The 19618-nt window shown below is 43.0% G+C and overlaps 1 protein-coding gene across 1 annotated transcript; it reads left to right on the forward strand.

Annotated features, from left to right (window-relative positions):
- Positions 1-1585: 1585 nt before the first annotated feature.
- On the forward strand, positions 1586-16664 carry COQ2 (coenzyme Q2, polyprenyltransferase). Its single transcript, XM_081207237.1, has 7 exons — positions 1586-1842; positions 5919-6085; positions 6709-6830; positions 7836-7921; positions 13348-13481; positions 14814-15002; positions 16095-16664. Exons 1-7 carry the CDS (start codon positions 1617-1619, stop codon positions 16290-16292), a joined length of 1122 nt encoding a protein of 373 aa, XP_081063363.1. The 5' UTR covers positions 1586-1616; the 3' UTR covers positions 16293-16664.
- The last annotated feature ends 2954 nt before the right edge of the window (positions 16665-19618 follow it).

A 19618-nucleotide genomic window follows, 5' to 3' on the forward strand; every position in this document is an offset into this window, starting at 1 on the left:
TGGCGCAATGGGACACCATGACGGAAGCCAGAACGCACGGAAACACTGTTTAGCTTCCCGCTGCAGCGGAACCTATTTATCTACTTGCACTGGTGTGCTTTCGAACTGCTAGGTTGGCAGGAGCTGGGACACAGCAATGGGAGATCCCAGGGATTTGAACTGCCAACCTTCTGATCAGCAAGCCCAAGAGGCTCAGTGGTTTAGACCATAGCGCCACTGCATTTCTGCTGCCTGGAGGGGCACTCTTCACAATGAAAGGTGGAATAATGTTTTCCACAAGTATTTAAAGGTTGAACCAGAAGGCAGCTCCTGAATGTCTATTTGAAGAGCATATCATTCCACAGCACTGGGCCAATGACCCTAAGGCTGTTTTGCATTGATGTCAAATGAGCCTTGCCAACCCAAGGGCCAACCAACAACACTCCTGCTGGTGATCAAGCTGGGATATAAGGGTTTAGGCACTCCCTAAGGTACCCTGGAGGGGACGCGGGTGGTGCTGTGGTTTAAACCACTGAGCCTAGGGCTTGCCGATCAGAAGGTTGGCTGTTTGAATCCCCACAACGCTGTGAGCTCCCATTGCTCGGTCCCAGCTCCTGCAAACCTAGCAGTTCGAAAGCACATCAAAGTGCAAGTAGATAAATAGGTACTGCTCCGGTGGGAAGGTAAACGGCATTTCCGTGTGCTGCTCTGGTTCTCCAGAAGCGGCTTAGTCATGCTGGCCACATGACCTGGAAGCTGTAAGCCGGCTCCCTCGGCCAATAAAGCGAGATGAGCACCGCAACTCCAGAGTCGGTCACGACTGGACCTAATGGTCAGTGGTCCCTTTACCTTTAAGGTACCCTGGACCTAAGTTGTCCCCGACCATCCGAATCTTGGTGGTCACATTCTGCACCAGCAGGAGTTTCTGATCGAGCATCAAATGTACATCTTAAAAGCAATATTAATAATAGAGTCTTGTTCAGATAATCACATTCAATAAAATACAATTAGAAAACAATCATATTTGCCCCTGGAAGGTAGACAGTCCACTAATATTTTCAGGTCAGAGGTGGGGGCTGAGGCTGGTTTGGAGCTTCAGCCAAAAAAAACCCCATACGAAACACGGTTGGTACCAAAGGGCATTCAGCTGGAATAGTCCCCTACCCAACCGCTCCCAGCACGAATCCTGCCTTCAGTTAAACGTTTAAACTTTCTGCTCCACTAAAGTTTCACTTTAATAATTTCCAAACTATATTTTTTTCTTCACACGAAGCAGGAAAAAACACACACACACACATCAGGAACTTCTGTCTTTGGTGTTGACTCGTGTGTGCAGATGAGGAGACACGTGGCTGCCTAGTCACACGTGCACTAGATCGATTGCAATAGGTGTAATAGTACTCCGATTCTGAACCTGGAATTTCCCATCCCAGACACCGGGATGGGCTATTCTACAGTTTCTTATCTCTGCGACGGCCAACCGCAACAGGAAGTGACGCACAACGTGAGCTGAAACGGAAAGCATCCGAGCGTGTTGGCGCTCTATCCCCCGGCACCTCCGTGGTATGCTTCGGGTCCTTATTTTATCTCTATGGAAACGGTACGTCACAGCGACGTCAGGCGGAGGCGGAGTCGCTATGTCCGCCGCGCGGTTACTCTCTCGCCTAGCCGGGCCGCTTTGCCTCAGGCGGCCCTTCTCCCCATTCCGCGTCTTAGCTAGCTGTACTTGGAGCCATGAGCCTCCCAGGCCGCTCGGGCAGAAGACGCGGCCCCTCGGGACTTTATCGGCGGCGGGTTTGGTGCGAGCGGCGCCCGAGCCGGCTCAGCCCTACCTGCGCCTCATGAGGCTGGACAAGCCTATTGGTGAGTCTGCTTGTCAATCATCGGGCAGCCTCTTAGTCTCCTCCTCTCTTTTGTTTTTTGTTTTTGTTTTGAAGAGGGCGGGAAGTCGCGGGGCGCTTTTGATTGGCCGAAACTGACCCTGTTGAACTTGGCTGGGTTCACTTTCTGTCAAGTGCAAACGTGTCTAGGAGGGGGGCCTGTTGCTATCCGGATGAAGGCACGACGTTTAGTCGTGTCCGACTCTTCGTGACCCCATGGACCAGAGCACGCCAGGCACTCCTGTCTTCCACTGCCTCCCGCAGTTTGGTCAGACTCATGCTGGTAGCTTCGAGAACACTGTCCAACCATCTTGTCCTCTGTCGTCCCCTTCTCCTTGTGCCCTCCATCTTTCCCAACATCAGTTTCTTTTCCAGGGAGTCTTCTCTTCTCATGAGGTGGCCAAAGTATTGGAGCCTCAGCTTCATGATCTGTCCTTCCAGTGAGCACTCAGGGCTGATTTCCTTCAGAATGGATAGGTTTGACCTTCTTGCAGTCCATGGGACTCTCCAGAGTCTCCTCCAGCACCATAATTCAAAAGCATCAATTCTTCAGCGATCAGCCTTCTTTATGGTCCAGCTCTCACTTCCATACATCACTACTGGGGAAACCATAGCTTTAACTATACGGACCTTTGTTGGCAAGGTGATGTCTCTGCTTTTTAAGATGCTGTCTAGGTTTGTTATTGCTTTTCTCCCAAGAAGCAGGCGTCTTTTAATTTCGTGACTGCTGTCACCATCTGCAGTGATCATGGAGCCCAAGAAAGTGAAATCTCTCACTGCCTCCATTTCTTCCCCTTCTATTTGCCAAGAGGTGATGGGCCCAGTGGCCATGATCTTCGTTTTTTTGATGTTGAGCTTCAGACCATATTTTGCGCTCTCCTCTTTCACCCTCATGAAAAGGTTCTTTAATTCCTCCTCACTCTCTGCCATCAAGGTTGTGTCATCTGCATATCTGAGGTTGTTGATGTTTCTTCCAGCAATCTTAATTCCAGTTTGGGATTCATCCAGCCCAGCCTTTCACATGATTCTGCATATAAGCAGAATTCTGCATATAAGCAGAACGTGAAGGCATATTTATATGAGAGTAAATTTGGTTGAACTTAGAGGGGCCTCCTTCTGAGCAAACAGGCACAGGATTGTGCTGGGCTGTGCATCTTTGCAAGGGGCGTGGATCCTGTCGCTTTGCAAAGGAGGCTCTTCTTGCTGCAGTCCCCTTTCTAACCTCCTCTCTGGGTAAACGGCTTTGGGAGAATTATCACAACTATTATCTTGCAAGTTATACTGCAAGGTTGAGCTCTACTCCTCTTTGTGAATGAATCTTGATCGCTTGCCTCTCTTGTAAGTGGAGTGGCCACGTGATTCGCGTTAGGGAAGGTTAGGAATCAGCAATGGGCAAGGACTGTACAGTAGTAGCTCAGGGATAGAGCACCATGTTTTGCATGCCTAAGTTCCCAGGTTCAGTCCTTGGTGTCTCCAAATAAAGCCGTGAAAGGCTTGAGAGCCAGTGTGGTGTAGTGGTTAAGAGCAGTAGTCTCATAATCTGGGGAACCGAGTTCGCGTCTCCGCTCCTCCACATGCAGCCGCTGGGTGACCTTGGGCCAGTCACACTTCTTTGAAGTCTCTCAGCCCCACTCACCTCACAGAGTGTTTGTTGTGGGGGAGGAAGGGAAAGGAGAATGTTAGCCGCTTTGAGACTCCTTAAAGGGAGTGAAAGGCGGGATATCAAATCCAAACTCTTCTTCTTCTTGTGTCTGAAACACTAGGGAGCTACTGCTCAATACACCAATGGTCTTACTTAGTAAAAGGCAGCTTTCTACCTCTCTGCTGATAGTGCCATTTATATGTTAATCTGAACATGCAAGAGGGAGTCGGATTGTGCCTGCTGACTGCCCTGTATGTTCGTATGCCTACAAACTGCACATGTTCTTTTACACTACCAAATGAAGTAGTAAATGGGACAGGGAGAGAGCAGATACAAACTCACTCCTCTCTTAACATTGTGTTTAAGTGAACTGTGACTAGCGCAGCAGTTTTTGGATTGAACCTTTCGGTTCTCCCCCTTGTTGCTTTAATTACAGCCCTGAGAGAAGTGTAAGAACTTAAATGCGTGTGTCTTTTTTTGGCAAATATAATTTCTACTCTGCTTGATTGCCCATCCATATTTAAAATGTCCCTGTTTGTGATTCTCTTTAGTTACATGTTTACATGCCCCATACATAAAGCTGATTTGAAGGTATATCTAGGATTGTCTGCTTGAAAAAGCTGCACCTCTGCCTTTGACAGTAGCTTGATGTATAGATGTTAGCAGCAGCTAATGTCTATCTGCATGTTGAGAGATTTTAAAGTTTTATTTGTGCACATCAAGACACTGTTAAATCTTGCACAAGAGCAGTTTGGTCCCGTCCCCCCCATTTAGCTGACAGCCTTAGAAATAACTCTTTTTTTGTAGGAAAATTAAACTGTTGTCGATTTGTAACACAGGAAACCAAGAAGAAAGGTGCATGAGATCTGCTCTCAGCCCTTGCAGATAATAAGGCTCTTTATACCTTACTTCCCAGTTCTGTGCCCCTTACTTCCTCTTGCATTTCCACAGTGATCATGTGTGGTCAGGAATGAGGCTTCCATAATTACATAGGAATTTATGGTAATTATAAGTAAACAACAATTCTAAAGGGCCATTGATGGCAAATAGATTTGTTCATCCCTAGCTAGATGACAATGCTCAGGGGGGTCTGGATTTGGTGTGAAACCTCTAAATTATGTTATAAAAATGTGGGAATGTAACCTTCAGAACAAAGAAACAGAATGCAGAATTAATCTCTTCAATCCTGCAATTCCATAAGTTGTTGAAATTTCCTTCAATGCAAATGCAGAGCTATCCTGCCTTCAAAAGCTTCCAGGTTTACTTCAACGAAAGTGGCAGTTCTGCCAATGCCCACAAAAGCAATGCATGGAAGAAGCTGCTCCTCCACTAAGACGAATGAGGATGGTTTGTCATGATAAGAGATGTGTATTTAAGGTGTTCCTTATGCTCTGAACAGGGACGCAGGTGGTGCTGTGGGTTAAACCACAGAGCCTAGGACTTGCCGATCAGAAGGTCGGCGATTTGAATCCCCACAACGGGGTGAGCTCCCGTTGCTCGGTCCCTGCTCCTGCCAACCTAGCAGTTTGAAAGCACGTCAGAGTGCAAGTAGATAAATAGGTACCGCTCTAGCGGGAAGGTAAACGGCGTTTCCGTGTGCTGCTCTGGTTCGCCAGAAGCAGATTAGTCATGCTGGCCACATGACCCGGAAGCTGTCCGCCGGCTCCCTTGGCCAATAAAGTGAGATGAGCGCCGCACCCCAGAGTCGGTCACAACTGGACCTAATGGTCAGGGGTCCCTTTACCTTTACCTTTATGCTCTGAACTGAGTCAATTGCATGGAACACTTCTAAGTAATATAATCTACAGGGGTTGCCAGGCATTGATTACAACTTGATTACAATTTCCAGCAGTGGAGCTGTGCTAGCTTTTTGCAGTAAAACCAACCCAAAAGCCTTGTGACACCTTAAAGACTAAGACATTTACAGTATTTTGTCATAAGCTTTCACGTACCATAGCCCACTTCATCAGATGCATAAAGTGTTCTAAGTAGCAGGTACATACATAGTAAACAATGAGGTCAGGAAAATGAAATGTAGAAAAGTACCAGTGTGGTAGTTAGATTTTTAGCTGTGGTTGTACACAACAAACATGCTGCTAACACAGTCATCCTGGCACAGTAAGTCAGTTAACACATGTAGTGTTAATTCTATAAGTGTCAGCACTGAACCTGTTGATGTATTGCAATTCATCGGTTTTGTGGTGCAATCTCCCCTTTAAATTCCCATTTGGCCACCTCACGGGTTTTTCAGTATTGCAATTTATGTTTATATTCTTTTGCGTATTTTATTTGTCCTAGTTATTGTTTTCAGAAGCTTTGTATTCACCCAGATGAGTCAGTACCAATCAAAAGGAACGTGCAGTATATGTACAGTATATTTATCCATCACTAACTCCTTCCCTAATTTATATTTTTAGGGACGTGGCTGCTGTACCTACCCTGCACTTGGAGTATAGCCCTTGCAGCAGAACCAGGCTGTCTGCCGGCCTGGGACATGCTGTTACTCTTTGGCGCTGGCGCAGTCCTGATGCGTGGAGCAGGCTGCACAATCAATGACATGTGGGATCAAGACTATGACAAAAAGGTAGAGAGGACTTGAAAAGAGCAGGCAGGCTCATAATGTTTGCTAAGTAAGTAAATTGCCTTTTTGTAAAGCAAGTCCCACCCGCAAGATATTCTCATTGAAGACTGTATGCGGGCTTCCTAAGCTTTAAATACCTAAGATGCACCTGATTTTGTACTGAAATATGTTAGCAAAGTGCATCTCAAATTAAGGGGCCGGTCTGAGTTGCTGAGACTGGAAAGCACTGTCCCTTAATGTCACCCTTGTGAAGAGAAACCTAAAAATTGCCTTCACCTCCAGAATCTCTCTCAGTCTCTGCTCTGTTGTCAGTGCATATCACCAGCAATGTGTCAGCCAGCTTGATGGGCTGCGCCAAGTAGGTTGAGGTTCAGTGTGAGTAAACATGCACAGCACACCATGGTGGCTCTATGATGCTTCTTCACCTAGAACCGCATTGTGTTCACTGGTACTTAGTCCCCCTGGCCTTCGTGGCATATACACGCCCTCTGGTGAATAGGAGGGTACGATGCACCAAAGGCGATGACTAAATATGGTGCGTGACTAAAACCTAAATTTTCTAGCTTGGGAACAGTATGTATACCTGATTATATAATTCAATCATTGAAATAATCTTCTGTGCTTAGGTTACAAGAACAGCAAGCCGACCACTGGCCGCTGGAGAGATTTCAAATTTTCAGTCCCTTGTTTTTCTGGGAGGACAGCTGAGCTTGGCTTTATGCATCCTATTATGTTTAAATTATTACAGGTAAGTTAGACAGGAGCTGTTGATTGCTTCGGCCATTTCTTACAAAGCTTGCTTTCATGGATGTGCTTTCTTTTCTTTTTTATAATAATTTTTATTAATTTTAACATATAAATTAGAATACATACCACAAAACTTCACCACTTATACAATCGTTTTTTGGACTTCCATCAGCACCTCTGATGATCCACCATTTTAACCACTTCTTATGCATTTCTTAAATTCATATTGCCTTTAATTACCTTAACTAACCATCCTCCCCTTTATCCATTTTTGCAATAGTTCCAATAATTCACCTTACAAAACTTCTTGCAAACCTACAAACGTAGTCTGATCATCACAATTACTTTTCAAATAATCTGTAAATTTACACCAGTCTTCTGTGAATTTCTGGTCCCGCAGATTTCGAATCCTTCCTGTTAGTTTATCTAGTTCTGCATAGTCCATTAATTTCATCCTCCATTCTTCTTTCGTCAGTAATTCTTCTTGCTTCCATTTTTGTGCCAATAATATTCTTGCTGCCTTCCTGGATGTGCTTTCTGGAGCCATTCTTATGGAGACATAAACATGGAAAGTGTTACATAATAATTGATAAAGTAGTTTTTTTAATGGAGAGGCGTGGTTCACGACGTCTGTTGTTACGAGGCTAGGAGTAAGTAATGAAAATGTTCTGTTCAGAACCATTAATTGAGAAGGAATTGCTTTGGCCTTAATTAATCCTGACTTCAGTGTATTTCAAATGTGAACTGTTGCAATGATAGAAGTAGGTTGGGGTAGAATACAAATGCAACTTCTTAATGCTCTTTCCACTTCCAATGGTTGCCATCAATTTGATTTGAATTACTTTTATAATGAAATGATTTTAGAATGTTGTACTAATTTATTGTTGTTAGCCGCCCTGAGCCTGGCTTCGGCTGGGGAGGGCGGGATATAAATAAATTTATTATTATTATTATTATTATTATTATTATTATTATTATTATTATTATTATTATTATTCCTTTGCAGTATTGCTCTGGGAGCTGCTTCTTTATCTCTTGTGGTGACTTATCCACTTATGAAGAGAATAACTTACTGGCCACAGCTGTTCTTGGGTGAGCTCACAAGTTGCTTTTTCTTTCAGATGGGGTTTGTACTGGCTTTACTCTACACTGGATTGTGGTCAGACTGTTCAGTGTATCGTATTCTTTGCCAGAATTGACTAGATTTGTTCTGAGCAAGCATTCTTCATTTTCCTTCATCGCAACATGAGAGTTAATGAGCACCAGCCTCTTGTATAACTTTTCCCTGCTCTCTGTACAGTTTTGAAGTGTTCAAAGTCTGAATTACCTGATTTAAACAAACTTTGCCGTGGGCAATACTTAAACGTTAGCCAAATAACAAGCTTTGTTTTTGTTTGTTTATTAGCTCTTACTGATTTATAACAATTGTGAACACACAGTTTCATTCATAATAATAGTTACAGGTAGGTAGCCGTGTTGGTCTGCCGTAGTCGAAACAAACAAACAAACAAAATTCCCTCCAGTAGCCCCTTAGAGACCAATTAAGTTTGTTATTGGTATGAGCTTTCGTGTGCATGCAGGGTATCTGAAGAAGTGTGCATGCACACGAAAGCTCATACCAATAACAAACTTAGTTGGTCTCTAAGGTGCTATTGGAAGGAATTTTTTTTTATTCATAATAATGTAAGTATTGATATTTGGCCCTTTAACAACAATCTCAGTGTGGCTTACAAAATCAGAATGTCAAAATGATTAAAATACATATATCAAATAAAACAGCTATTACAATAAAAGTGGTATAACATAACCTGGTGGGGATAAAAATATAATGCTGAAGTCTCTGCACTAAAAGTCTCTGCACTAAAATGATATCAAAGTAGGTGCCAAGTGAGCTGGTCTGGGGGCAGTATTCCACAGCTGAGGAGCCACTACAAAAACAGCTCCCTCCCACCACAGTTTACCTGATAGGAGCATTCCAGAAAGGACCTAAAAGTAAGATCTTAAAAGTCTGGGTAGCCACACATGGAGAGAGTCTTTTGTAAGGAGGGAAGCTAATATTTGCATGTACGTGACACCACAGATTTTCTGAGGAAAATACAATCTTTAAATAATCTTCCCAACAATACTATACTAGCTACTATGGATGTGGAATCTCTGTATACCAACATCCCACACAACGATGGTTTACAAGCTATAAGGAACACCATTTCAGATAAAACCACAACGGACCTTGCCACCAAACTCTGCCAATTTGTCCTTACCCACAACAACTTCAAATTCAGTGATGACCTGTTCCTTCAGATCAGCGGCACAGCAATGGGCACCCGCATGGCCCCACAGTATGCCAACATCTTCATGGCAGATTTAGAACGTTTCCTAAACTCCTACCCACTCAAACCTCTCTTGTACCTGTGATACATTGACAATATTTTTATCATCTGGACACATGGTCAACAGACCCTGGACACCTTTCACCAGAAATTTAATGATTTTCACCCCACAATCAACCTTACAATGAATCAATCTATGCAAGAAATACATTTTTTGGACACTACTATAAAAATACAGGATGGGCGCATAGACACCACCTTATACCGTAAACCAACTGACCGACAAACATATCTACATGCCTCTAGCTACCATCCCAAACATACCAAACAGTCCATTGTATATAGCCAGGCACTACGTTACAGCCGCATCTGTTCCAATTCTACAGACAGAGACTCTCACCTAAGAGATCTACAGCAAACCTTTTCAGAACTAAAATACCCAGCAGATGAAGTTAGACAACAGATCAACAGAGCCAGACTGATACCCAGAGAGAACTTGCTGCAAGACAGACCCAAAAAAGAAAATAACAGAACACCTCTAGTCATCACATGCAGCTCCCAAGTTAAAACAGTACAACGCATCATCAGAGATCTACAACCTCTCCTGGACAATGACAGTTCTCTTTCTCAAGCTCTGGGAGGAAGACCTTTCATTGCCTACAGACAGCCACCCAATCTTAAACAACTCCTAACCCACAATAATACTACAACCAGACTTAACACGGACACTGGCACCAGAGCCTGCAACAAACCCAGATGCCAACTTTGCTGCCACATACACCCGGACAACACCATTACTGGCCCCAACAACATCACACATACCATCTCGGGACTATTTAATTGCTCATCGTCTAACATTGTGTATGCCATCAAATGCCAACAGTGTCCTTCAGCTCTCTATATTGAACAAACAGGCCAAACCTTACACCAAAGAATAAACGGACATAAATCTGACATCAAGAATCACAAAACAGAGAAACCAGTAGGAGAACACTTCAATCTCCCAGGACATTCCATACAAGATCTCAAAGTAGCTGTTATACTACAAAGGAATTTCAGAAATAGCTTGGAAAGAGAAGCTGCTGAATTGCAACTCATTACCAAACTTAAAACCATGGAGAGACCTGGTCTGAACAGAGACATTGGATTCTTATCTCATTATACATGACTAAGCCATTTCTCACCTTCTCACCCCTTGCCTTTTCCTGTAAGACCTATTAGAGTCGTTAAGAGTCGTCAACAGGCTCATCTCAGCTATCTGCCAATCTCCCATTCCCACCACCCTTCTGAGTAATACCCCTCCCCACCTTCTCACTATATAGAAGGATCTGGCAACTTCTGTTTCAGTGTATCTGAAGAAGTGTGCATGCACACGAAAGCTCATACCAAGAACTAACTTAGTTGGTCTTTAAGGTGCTACTGGAAGGAATTTTTTTATTTTGACTATGGCAGACCAACACGGCTTCCTATCTGTATTTGCATGTTTAGTTTGGCTAGCAAAGTTCAAATGAATGGGTGGAAACCAGTTGTGCTTTGAGTAGATAGACCTACTGAAAGTAATTGGAGTTGAGTTAGTCTGACTTCTCCCATTGCTTCCAGTGGATCTACTCTAAGCACAACTAAGGCTGAAGTATTAGCCCCACTTATCTATGAGTAAGCCCTATTTAATTAAAAAGGGCTCTCTTCTGAGTATTGTGTTATTAGTCTCCACCTGACCTAGCATGTGAAAACAGTATGGTAATTTGATAGTAATACCTAATGAGTTCAGATGTTTCAAATGAACACTGGAAAGATGGGAAGCTGCAATGTGAATCAATATAATTTTAATTATTTCCCTGCTTAATTTCTTTACTGGCATTTGATTTAAAGGGCTGGAAACAGAGGAACTAGTGAGGCATGCCAAACTTGTAAGGTGCATCCAGTTGGATTTCTGAATTTTTTTTAATTTGAACAGCAGGTCACTATGCTACACTGGAAACCTGTTTTGAAATTCTGGTCATTCAAAGGCAGTTTGCCACACAGTATTGCGGGTTGGCGAAATACTGTTTAAGAAGCAGACGTTTGAAGGATGCCTTGGCTCCCAGAACTACAAGAGAAGTTATTTGAATCTTGGCATTTGAGATCCTCCTCAGAATCCCTTCTCTGGAGTTTTCCTTCTGTCTGATTTATCAGGGGGCTACCAGGGAGGAGCTTTTGCAGTATTGATGCCCTGGCCTTAGAATGCTCTACCCCAAAAGCTTTCCTGGTGCCCAGTCCAGTGTTTTTCTGGAGCCAGGCAAATACCTTTTTTTCTTTTCTGAAGCTTTTTATTTTATTTTAATCTGTTTTATACTGGCATTTTAGTTGCCTCTAACCAAGTCATACTTGCAGTGAACCCCCTGAAGTCTTAAGTTGACTGACTTAAGTTCATTGATATCAGTAGGTCTACTCTGTGTATGACTACCAGCACAATCCTAACACTGTCTGCTTAGAAGTAAGACCAAATTAATTCAATGGGACTTTCTCCCAGGTAAGTAGCCCTAGAGCTGATGTGTTTTACCTTATGTTTATGTAGTTTAAAATATTTTATTCTAAACCTGATAATATGCTTGAGTGGCAGTCTATAAATCTTAGTGATATATAAATAACAGCTGAAATAAATACTGTGGCGCCTACCTTTTGTTACGAGGTATTCTCAGGTTATGCAGCGTTCAATAAATTCAATATATACTTTGAGCCCGAGTCTTCTTGCCCAGCTAATGTCTTTTAATTTTTCAAAAAACCCAGCTAATGTCTTTGGGTAAGATGCTGAACTTAAGGCTGCAGTACTTAAGTTCTGGGAGTAAAGCCCATTGAAGCCTGTCATACTTACTTCTGAGTAGACATGTATAGGATTTCATTTTTCTAATCGATTCACTCTTCTATCACAGTTCCCTCCCCCCCATTTCATTTATATTCCCTTCATATGTCTTTTAATAAACATTATGCCAGCAGGTTGATCAGATGCAAGCGAAGGCAGGACTCCTGTCTCTCTGGAAGAGGGAGTGTTTGGCAAGTGCAATTTTTCCATCGTTATGGCTTGTATAATGAGCCAGGTGTCATTGCCAAAATTTCCAGTGCTGCCTAACCACCCTGCCCTCCTTTTTGTGTGGCCACTAACAGTGAATAAAACAGATGGAATGAGATTAGCTTTCTGCCATGAATAAAAACAGTGTTGACCAATGGGACGGGCAGACTTTAAGCGATACTTTTTTTCCTTGGGAACTGCCTGACTCACTTCCGTAGAATACAATAAAAGAAATAGTACTATTCTTTCACAGAGTCTCAATTGTTTAATCTGTTTATGAACTGGAGTCTCTTTCTTCCTGCCAAGTCAGTGTATTTTGTACGAAAATATAATCTTGTGCTGGATACATGGGAAGCCCTGCGTTCTTATTCCTCCACAACAAAGCAAAGATAAACAAAACCAATCTGTTTTGCTTGAAATCTGTCTTTGTCTACTCTTTGTAAGGAGGGGATCAGAGCCTATGGTACTAGCCTGGGTGGGCTGAAGAACCCACAAGAATGTGCCACCTTTCTGGCAGGTTCGTGTTCCCACCCATTCTCTCACTGTTGATGGCGATGCATATCTTACACGGTCAGGGGGACGGTGCCTGGTTTTCTCCCTTGCATTAGTATTAGTGCACACACTTTGTGGTCAATTGACTCTCTTTGGGTTGAAAACTCTGATGACAGTAAAGGCTGGGGCTAGCTGGCTTATTTTGCCAAAAGCCATAATCATTTCCAACAAAGCTCATGCTCCATCTGCAGTCAGCCAGTTTCTCTTAAGTCGCCTACAGAACTTGTTACTTTTTTCTTGCTCCAGACTAACACGGCTACTATTCTGGGATTGTGATTTCTTTTTGATCAGCCAGTCATTTTCATGGTGGTTTTTGTACTGCTTTTATTGCATTTTATATTTTATTGTATACATTGCTGTACATCACCATGTTACATTGTATGAATTGGCAGTGTAGAAATACTTTTGTAAGTAAAATAAAACTGTTTGGCCGAGTGTTGAATCATTCTGAAAACGAAGTCCTATCAGGGTGCCTCACAAGAAGGTTGAATCTCATTGCAAATGAACGAGCAAGATATTTCTGAAAAATAGATAGAGACTATTGCTGCATTTGAGACTCTTTGTTTTAGTTTTTGTCATATCTCTTTCAGGCCTGACCTTCAACTGGGGAGCCTTACTTGGGTGGTCAGCTGTCCAAGGCTCTTGTGACTGGTCAGTTTGCTTGCCCCTGTATTTCTCAGGAGTTTGCTGGACATTAATGTACGACACTATTTATGCTCATCAGGTATATACCCTTCCTGTTCCTTAATAAGGAGGCTTTGGAAATTAGGGACTGGTGCTGAGTGGTTTTGATGGATTATGGGGTGATGGATACCAAAGCAGGTTTTAAACTGTGCATGCTTGTTTGAACAACTCCTTATTTGTTAATAGTTTCTTTGTTCTCATTGTTGATGTTTTTGTGGCGGTTATTGTGACCTGCCCTTATCAACCCTGTTGGGGTACAAAAGCAGGTTGTAAATAAACAAAATGAATGATTTCAGTGTCCATGGATGTTTGGAATATTTGCTTATAAATTTACATGCTTGTTTTTGGTTTTCATAATAGCTAGGCAGCTGCTGATTCCACAGTTTAGGAATGATTAATCAGAATATCCAAAAATGATCAGAATATCCAAAAATAATAACACCAAGGCTTCAGGTGCATTTATCTTCAGCATCCTTGATAACAGAAGTTAGTCTTGTTTTACTATTATTTCCATATTACATATGAGAGGCTAAGGTTGAGAGAGGGCTATTTGCATAAGGCTGCTCAGCAAGTAGTTCTGAGCTTTGAATGGGGAACACCTTAATTTGTAGCTCATGCTCTTAACTACTTGGTAGTGGCTCATGTTCTAGCATTCTCGTATATCCTTTTCCTCTACACTCTGTTGTCTTTCAGGAAATATTTTACTCTCATTTGGTTCAAAATGTGTGGGTTAACATCTCTCTCTACATCAAATCGAGGGAAATCAATAGAAATTCTTATACAGCAAGAATTAAATAAAACTCTTTAAAAGCTAAATGAAAACAGAGTAAAACTTTGTGCCATAGATAAAACTGAGCAGTGCACACAAAGAGAAAAGTTTCAGGATTTAGGAATAAGACTCCAGGAAATTTTGTGTAGTCATATATACCTGAAGAGGCATTCAGAGCTGACTACTTTCTCTACCACATGAACCATCCAGGGGAAGATATTCCAAAGGATGGATAAAGTACCACTGATAAAGTCCATTTCCGTGCAATCACCAAGAGGCAGCCATGAAACTCGGTCTGTACGAGGGGAGGCGGTCTGTTAAGTACCTTTGACCAAAGTTCTTATTATCAACCTCAAAACCTTGAACCTGATTCAGCAACTGATAAGCACCTTCCCATTTGTGCCAAGGGGTTGTGGTTTGGTTGGTGTTTTCTCTCCAGCTCTCTGGCCTTCTTATTGCTGGGTTAGGTCTCTAACCAGGATCAACATGCTCACAGGCTCTTCTTACAAAGACCACTTCCACGTAAAATCACCATCCTTCCCTGTCTAAGTCTATGAAATGCCACATGACTGGTCTTTTCATTAACAACTCCTTCCCTTGTAGGATAAAAGAGATGATCTCGCCATAGGTGTGAAATCTACAGCACTCCGGTTCAATGAAAACACAAAGCCATGGCTCAGTGCTTTCAGCACCATCATGCTTTCAGGACTTACTGCAGCAGGAATGCATTGTGATCAGACTTTTCCATACTATGTCGCTGTGACTGTGGCAGGCATCCACTTGGCTCAGCAGGTTAGATCCCATATTGTGTTGCTCTTTATGTGGAAGCTTGAAATAGATGGATGCTTTAGCAGCTTGGCTTCAGTTCTTAACCTGCTGAAGCACCTGCTCTGTCTTGTATCCACTAAAGATATTTCTTGCCTTTCTAGGTATACAATGACGTTTTTAACAGGGAGGGGATGGTGATGATGATGATGATGATGATGGCAATAATACCGTATTGGCCCAAATATAAGCCACACTTTTTTCCAAATTCCGACTCTGAAAAGTTAAAGTACGACTTATATTCGTGACCTTAAGATCTTGCTGCTGAAACAGCTGCCCACAAGGGCCGTCGGGGGTGCGGGACAACGGCGCCTGTCCTGACCTCGGCTCCCGAACTGCCAGAAAGAAGGGGGAAGTGAGGAAAAGTGGGACAGCTCCCACCCCCAGGAAGCAGCACAGGGCATTGGCGCACCACCCGCCCGCCTCCCCCAAGCCGTCGGAGGGAAAGGGGGGAGGCCGCTGGCAAAGCAGTTACTGTATTCGGCATCGGATGACCACATGGGCTTCAGTGGTGAGACAGTTCTTGTTTGGGACGGGTGCTTGTTGACCCCCTTTTGATTCCCGTCCCCAACCCTCCCTGGGCAAGCCTTGTTTGTGTGTTTCTCATTGTGTGATTGTGCTTCATTGGGTGGGTGCCTTTCAAAATCCCCCCCTCCAGTTTTAAGGGAGCAGCTTATGGGTATTGTCTTTTTTCCACCTCCACCTCCAATTTTAAAAGAGTGGTTTATATTCGAGTGCGGCTTAAATTTGGACCAATACGGTATTATTTATATGCTGCCCATCTGACTGGGTTGCCCCAGCCGCCCTCGGCAGCTTCCAGCAAAATATAAAACATAGGATATCTAGAAGAGAGAAGTTGGTAAAGCACAGCAAAACTTGGGGAGGAGAAAGTCATGAATAGCATTTTTATAAAGCAGGTGAATTTATGGCAGTCCAGGAAAAAACTTGGAAGCAAAAAAGTTATCGTAAGAAGAGGGAACTGAGTAAAGGGTATTGATTTGGCGAATTATAAGTGTGAATTACAGTACACTAATATTGATATCCCCCTTCCTTCTCCAGATATACACTTTAGATATTCACAAGCCTGAAGATTGCTGGAAAAAGTTCTCTTCTAACCGCACAGTAGGACTCATACTTTTCATAGGGATTGTTCTTGGAAACTTACAGAAAAGGAAAAATACAGAAGCAACAATGAAAACGTTAGATAGTACAGAAGAAAATAAAGTTGTTTTACAGAAAGGAAATGAACACAACTAAAAAAAAAAAAATCTACATGATTTCAGCTAGTGCTGTATTTAAAATACTTTATTGATGAGACATTTTTTTAAAAAATGTGTATCTTTATTATGTGTAAACTTCTCACTGCCAGTATACAGCTGTGGCAATAAATCAGCTATATTTGATTGCTTCCTGTCGAAACTTTAGGAGGAAGCACTCGCAGAAGTTTACAACTGAACTTCAACATTGTAAAATTGTAATGGGTGTGAGAACTCTTATGGATATAGGCCTACTGTAAATAAGAACTGTGACTCATGAAATAGTGTGATTCATGAAATTCTTCATTTGTGTAAAATAGGTCTATTTTTAGATATCCAAAACCAAACTATAAAGGGACTTTTGTCAAGGTGATGTTCAGTTCTGTGGTGTTCTCATTTAAAATGTTTTGAGCATACTACACTTTTATATACCTGGCTGGTTGCTGCTCTTTCTCTTGAAAAGGCTGGTTCTCTGGTTGCAGATATACTGCACACTGATCTATCATCTTCTTTCTGACAGAGGCCAGCCATTCCAGAGAGGCAGGGGGAAACTGCAGCCTTCAGTGTTTGATAAGAATGGCTGTTCAAAACTTGTCTCATTAAATAGGATGTCCTTGACAACATCAAGCTGTGCTTTCAGGGTGGCAAGCAGAGGTGCCTGTCATCCAGCTATGCAAACTGATGTGAGCCTCTAAAGCAGGATGGTTCTGACAGCCACTACATAGCCAAGGGAAGCCCTAAAAGTGTCGTTGTTCTAGGTGCTTCACAATATCACTCACGCTAAACAAGCTTTCAGAGGTGAAAGCTCCAATTTAAGTGGCTAGATTGAAAACCCACAATTCAAAATGGTGACAAATTTAATTTGCCAATTAGCTCATTACTTTGTCTACCTCTAGCGATACCACTTCTTTTCTAGTAGTTTCCTGCAGGGCATCCAGAAAACAACTTGAGCTGCTTTGAACCAGGCCCTCTTAATTTGGCATCACATCAAAGAGATCCTTGTTTAGGCCCAATTAACAGATGAGGATGAATTAGCCCTGAGCTACTTATGCAGTCAACAAGTGACTTAGTACCTTTGTTCTTAAGCCCACAAGATAATTGTTTCCAGTAAGGTTCTAGCGCCAACGTGTCAAGACAGTGAAAGATCTCCGGAGAGTGGGTTCACAGGGTTTTTCATTCATAAGTGCCCTTTCCTCGGTGAACGGAGGCTTTAAAAATAATAATAAATTAGACTACTAGCCAGAGTTATCCATCCCTCCACCGAGGAAGCTATGCTGTGGAACAGGAAAGCATTGCACAACTGTTCTTAGAAATCATTTGTTGGTAAGGTGTGGCAGGTACACCTTTCAAAGAGCAACAGCGAGCTCACTTCTGCGGCATTCGTTTCGCCAAGCTTTGAACGGCTTCCTGTTGTGATGCGGCTAGGAGAGCTCTCTCAAAAACCATGCAATACTCTTGTGATATTTCATCTCTTGTGTCAACCAAATCATTACAGCTCTGAAATACTCAAAAGGTCTCCCTTGTCAGTTTGATTTATGTCTGGGGGTTCTGCCCATTTGCATTTCTTTCATGTGACCCAAGTTTGCTGGCCCAGCCCAACATGGCACCTCCTCAGGCACGTGTTGTAAGTGGGCGATACTGTCAAGTAATCCAGTTTCACTGCCTTTCTCAATACTTTACCCATTGGGCTCACGCCATTCACCCCACACCCAAGCAATAGTGAATATAGCGTCATGACGTCAGCTTTTAAACAAAGCACTCTTCATAGGAAGAATAAGCTGGAACCAAAGGTTCCTTTTTCCTGTTGCCAGAGGGGAACCTTAACCCTAATTCTCCCCCCCCACACACACACACACATATAACGTTTCCGAGCACAGTTCAAAGTGCTGGTGTTGACCTTTAAAGCCCTAAACGGCTTCGGCCCAGTATACCTGAAAGAGCATCTTCACCCCATCGTTCTGCCCGGACGCTGAGGTCCAGCACCAAGGGCCTTCTGGCGGTTTCCTCATTGCGAGAAGCAAAGCTACAGGGAACCAGGCAGAGGGCCTTTTCGGTAGTGGCGCCCGCCCTGTGGAACGCCCTCCCATCAGATGTCAAAATGATAAACAACTACCTGACATTCAGAAGACATCTTAAGGCAGCCCTGTTCAGGGAAGTTTTTAATGTATGATATTTTAGTGTTTTTTGGTTTCTATGGAAGCTGCCCAGAGTGGCTGGGGAAACCCAGCCAGATGGGCAGGGTACAAATAATAAATTATTATTATTATTATTATTATTATTATTATTATTATTATTAGATGTTTTCATAAATATTTTGAAATGGGTCTTGTTTTCTCTGCAGCAGAAAGGAGTCTTTAAACAATACAGGAATGTTTTTAAGCTATCGGCCACTTGCAACCAAGCAAAGATTCTTGGGTGCCAGGATGGCAGCTGACATACCCACCCTCTGGAGGTGCATGCCTGAGGATGCTTGGCTCTTGACTGTTTTCGCACACTAATGCCACATCCTGTAGAATTCTATCTGTTATATTTTATCTGCACGATCAGAATAGATGTCAGGAACCAAAATGCTTTTTCTGCGCAGCCTGAGCAGGAGCAATGAACAATGTTATAGTTACAGTGGTACCTTGGTTTACGAACTTAATCTGTTTCGGAAGTCTGTTCTTAAACCAAAGCGTTCTTAAACCAAGGTGTGCTTTTCCATAGCAGCAGGGGACTCAATTTACAAATGGAACACACTCAGCAGGAAGCGAAACATGGTCTGCTTCCAAGGCAAAGTTCACAAACCAAAACACCTACTTCCAGGTTTGCAGCATTCTTAATCCAAGTTGTTCATAAACTAAGCTGTTCTTAAACCAAGGTACCACTGTAATTGTGGTAGCTTGTCTTCACTTACCCCACCCCACTGCCCTGCTCACCATTCTTGCATTATGAATGGTCTGTGTCACTGTTGGGGGGGGGGGGAAAGATCAGAATGGGCCAATACAGTGGTACCTCTGGTTGCAAATGGGATCCGTTCCAGAGGGCCGTTCGCAACATGAAAAGTACAACCTGCAGCGGCGCATCTGCACATGAGCAGGTTGCGATTCGCCGCTTCTGCGCATGTGCATGACGTCATTTTGCGCTTCTGCATATCCGCGAGCAACGAAACCCGGAAGTAACCCTTTCCGGTACTTCCGGGTCGCCGCAGGACGTAACCTGAAATAACGTAACATGAAGCGGACATAACATGAGGTATGACTGTATATATATGGACCTACCATCCAACCAACCAACCGTCTTAGGGACTCCACTCCAGATTTGTGTAGAGTTTACCCCCTCGCCTTT

This window comes from Podarcis bocagei (genome assembly GCF_964188305.1).
Source record: "Podarcis bocagei genome assembly, chromosome: 9".
NCBI classification, from domain to species: domain Eukaryota; kingdom Metazoa; phylum Chordata; class Lepidosauria; order Squamata; family Lacertidae; genus Podarcis; species Podarcis bocagei.

Coding starts and splice junctions, on each gene's coding strand:
- COQ2 (XM_081207237.1), top strand. CDS start 1,617: ATGTCCGCCGCGCGGTTACTCTCTCGCCTAGCCGGGCCGCTTTGCCTC. Junction 6,086..6,708: donor ATCAAGACTATGACAAAAAG/GTAGAGAGGACT, acceptor TTCTGTGCTTAG/GTTACAAGAACAGCAAGCCG. Junction 7,922..13,347: donor CTGGCCACAGCTGTTCTTGG/GTGAGCTCACAA, acceptor TATCTCTTTCAG/GCCTGACCTTCAACTGGGGA.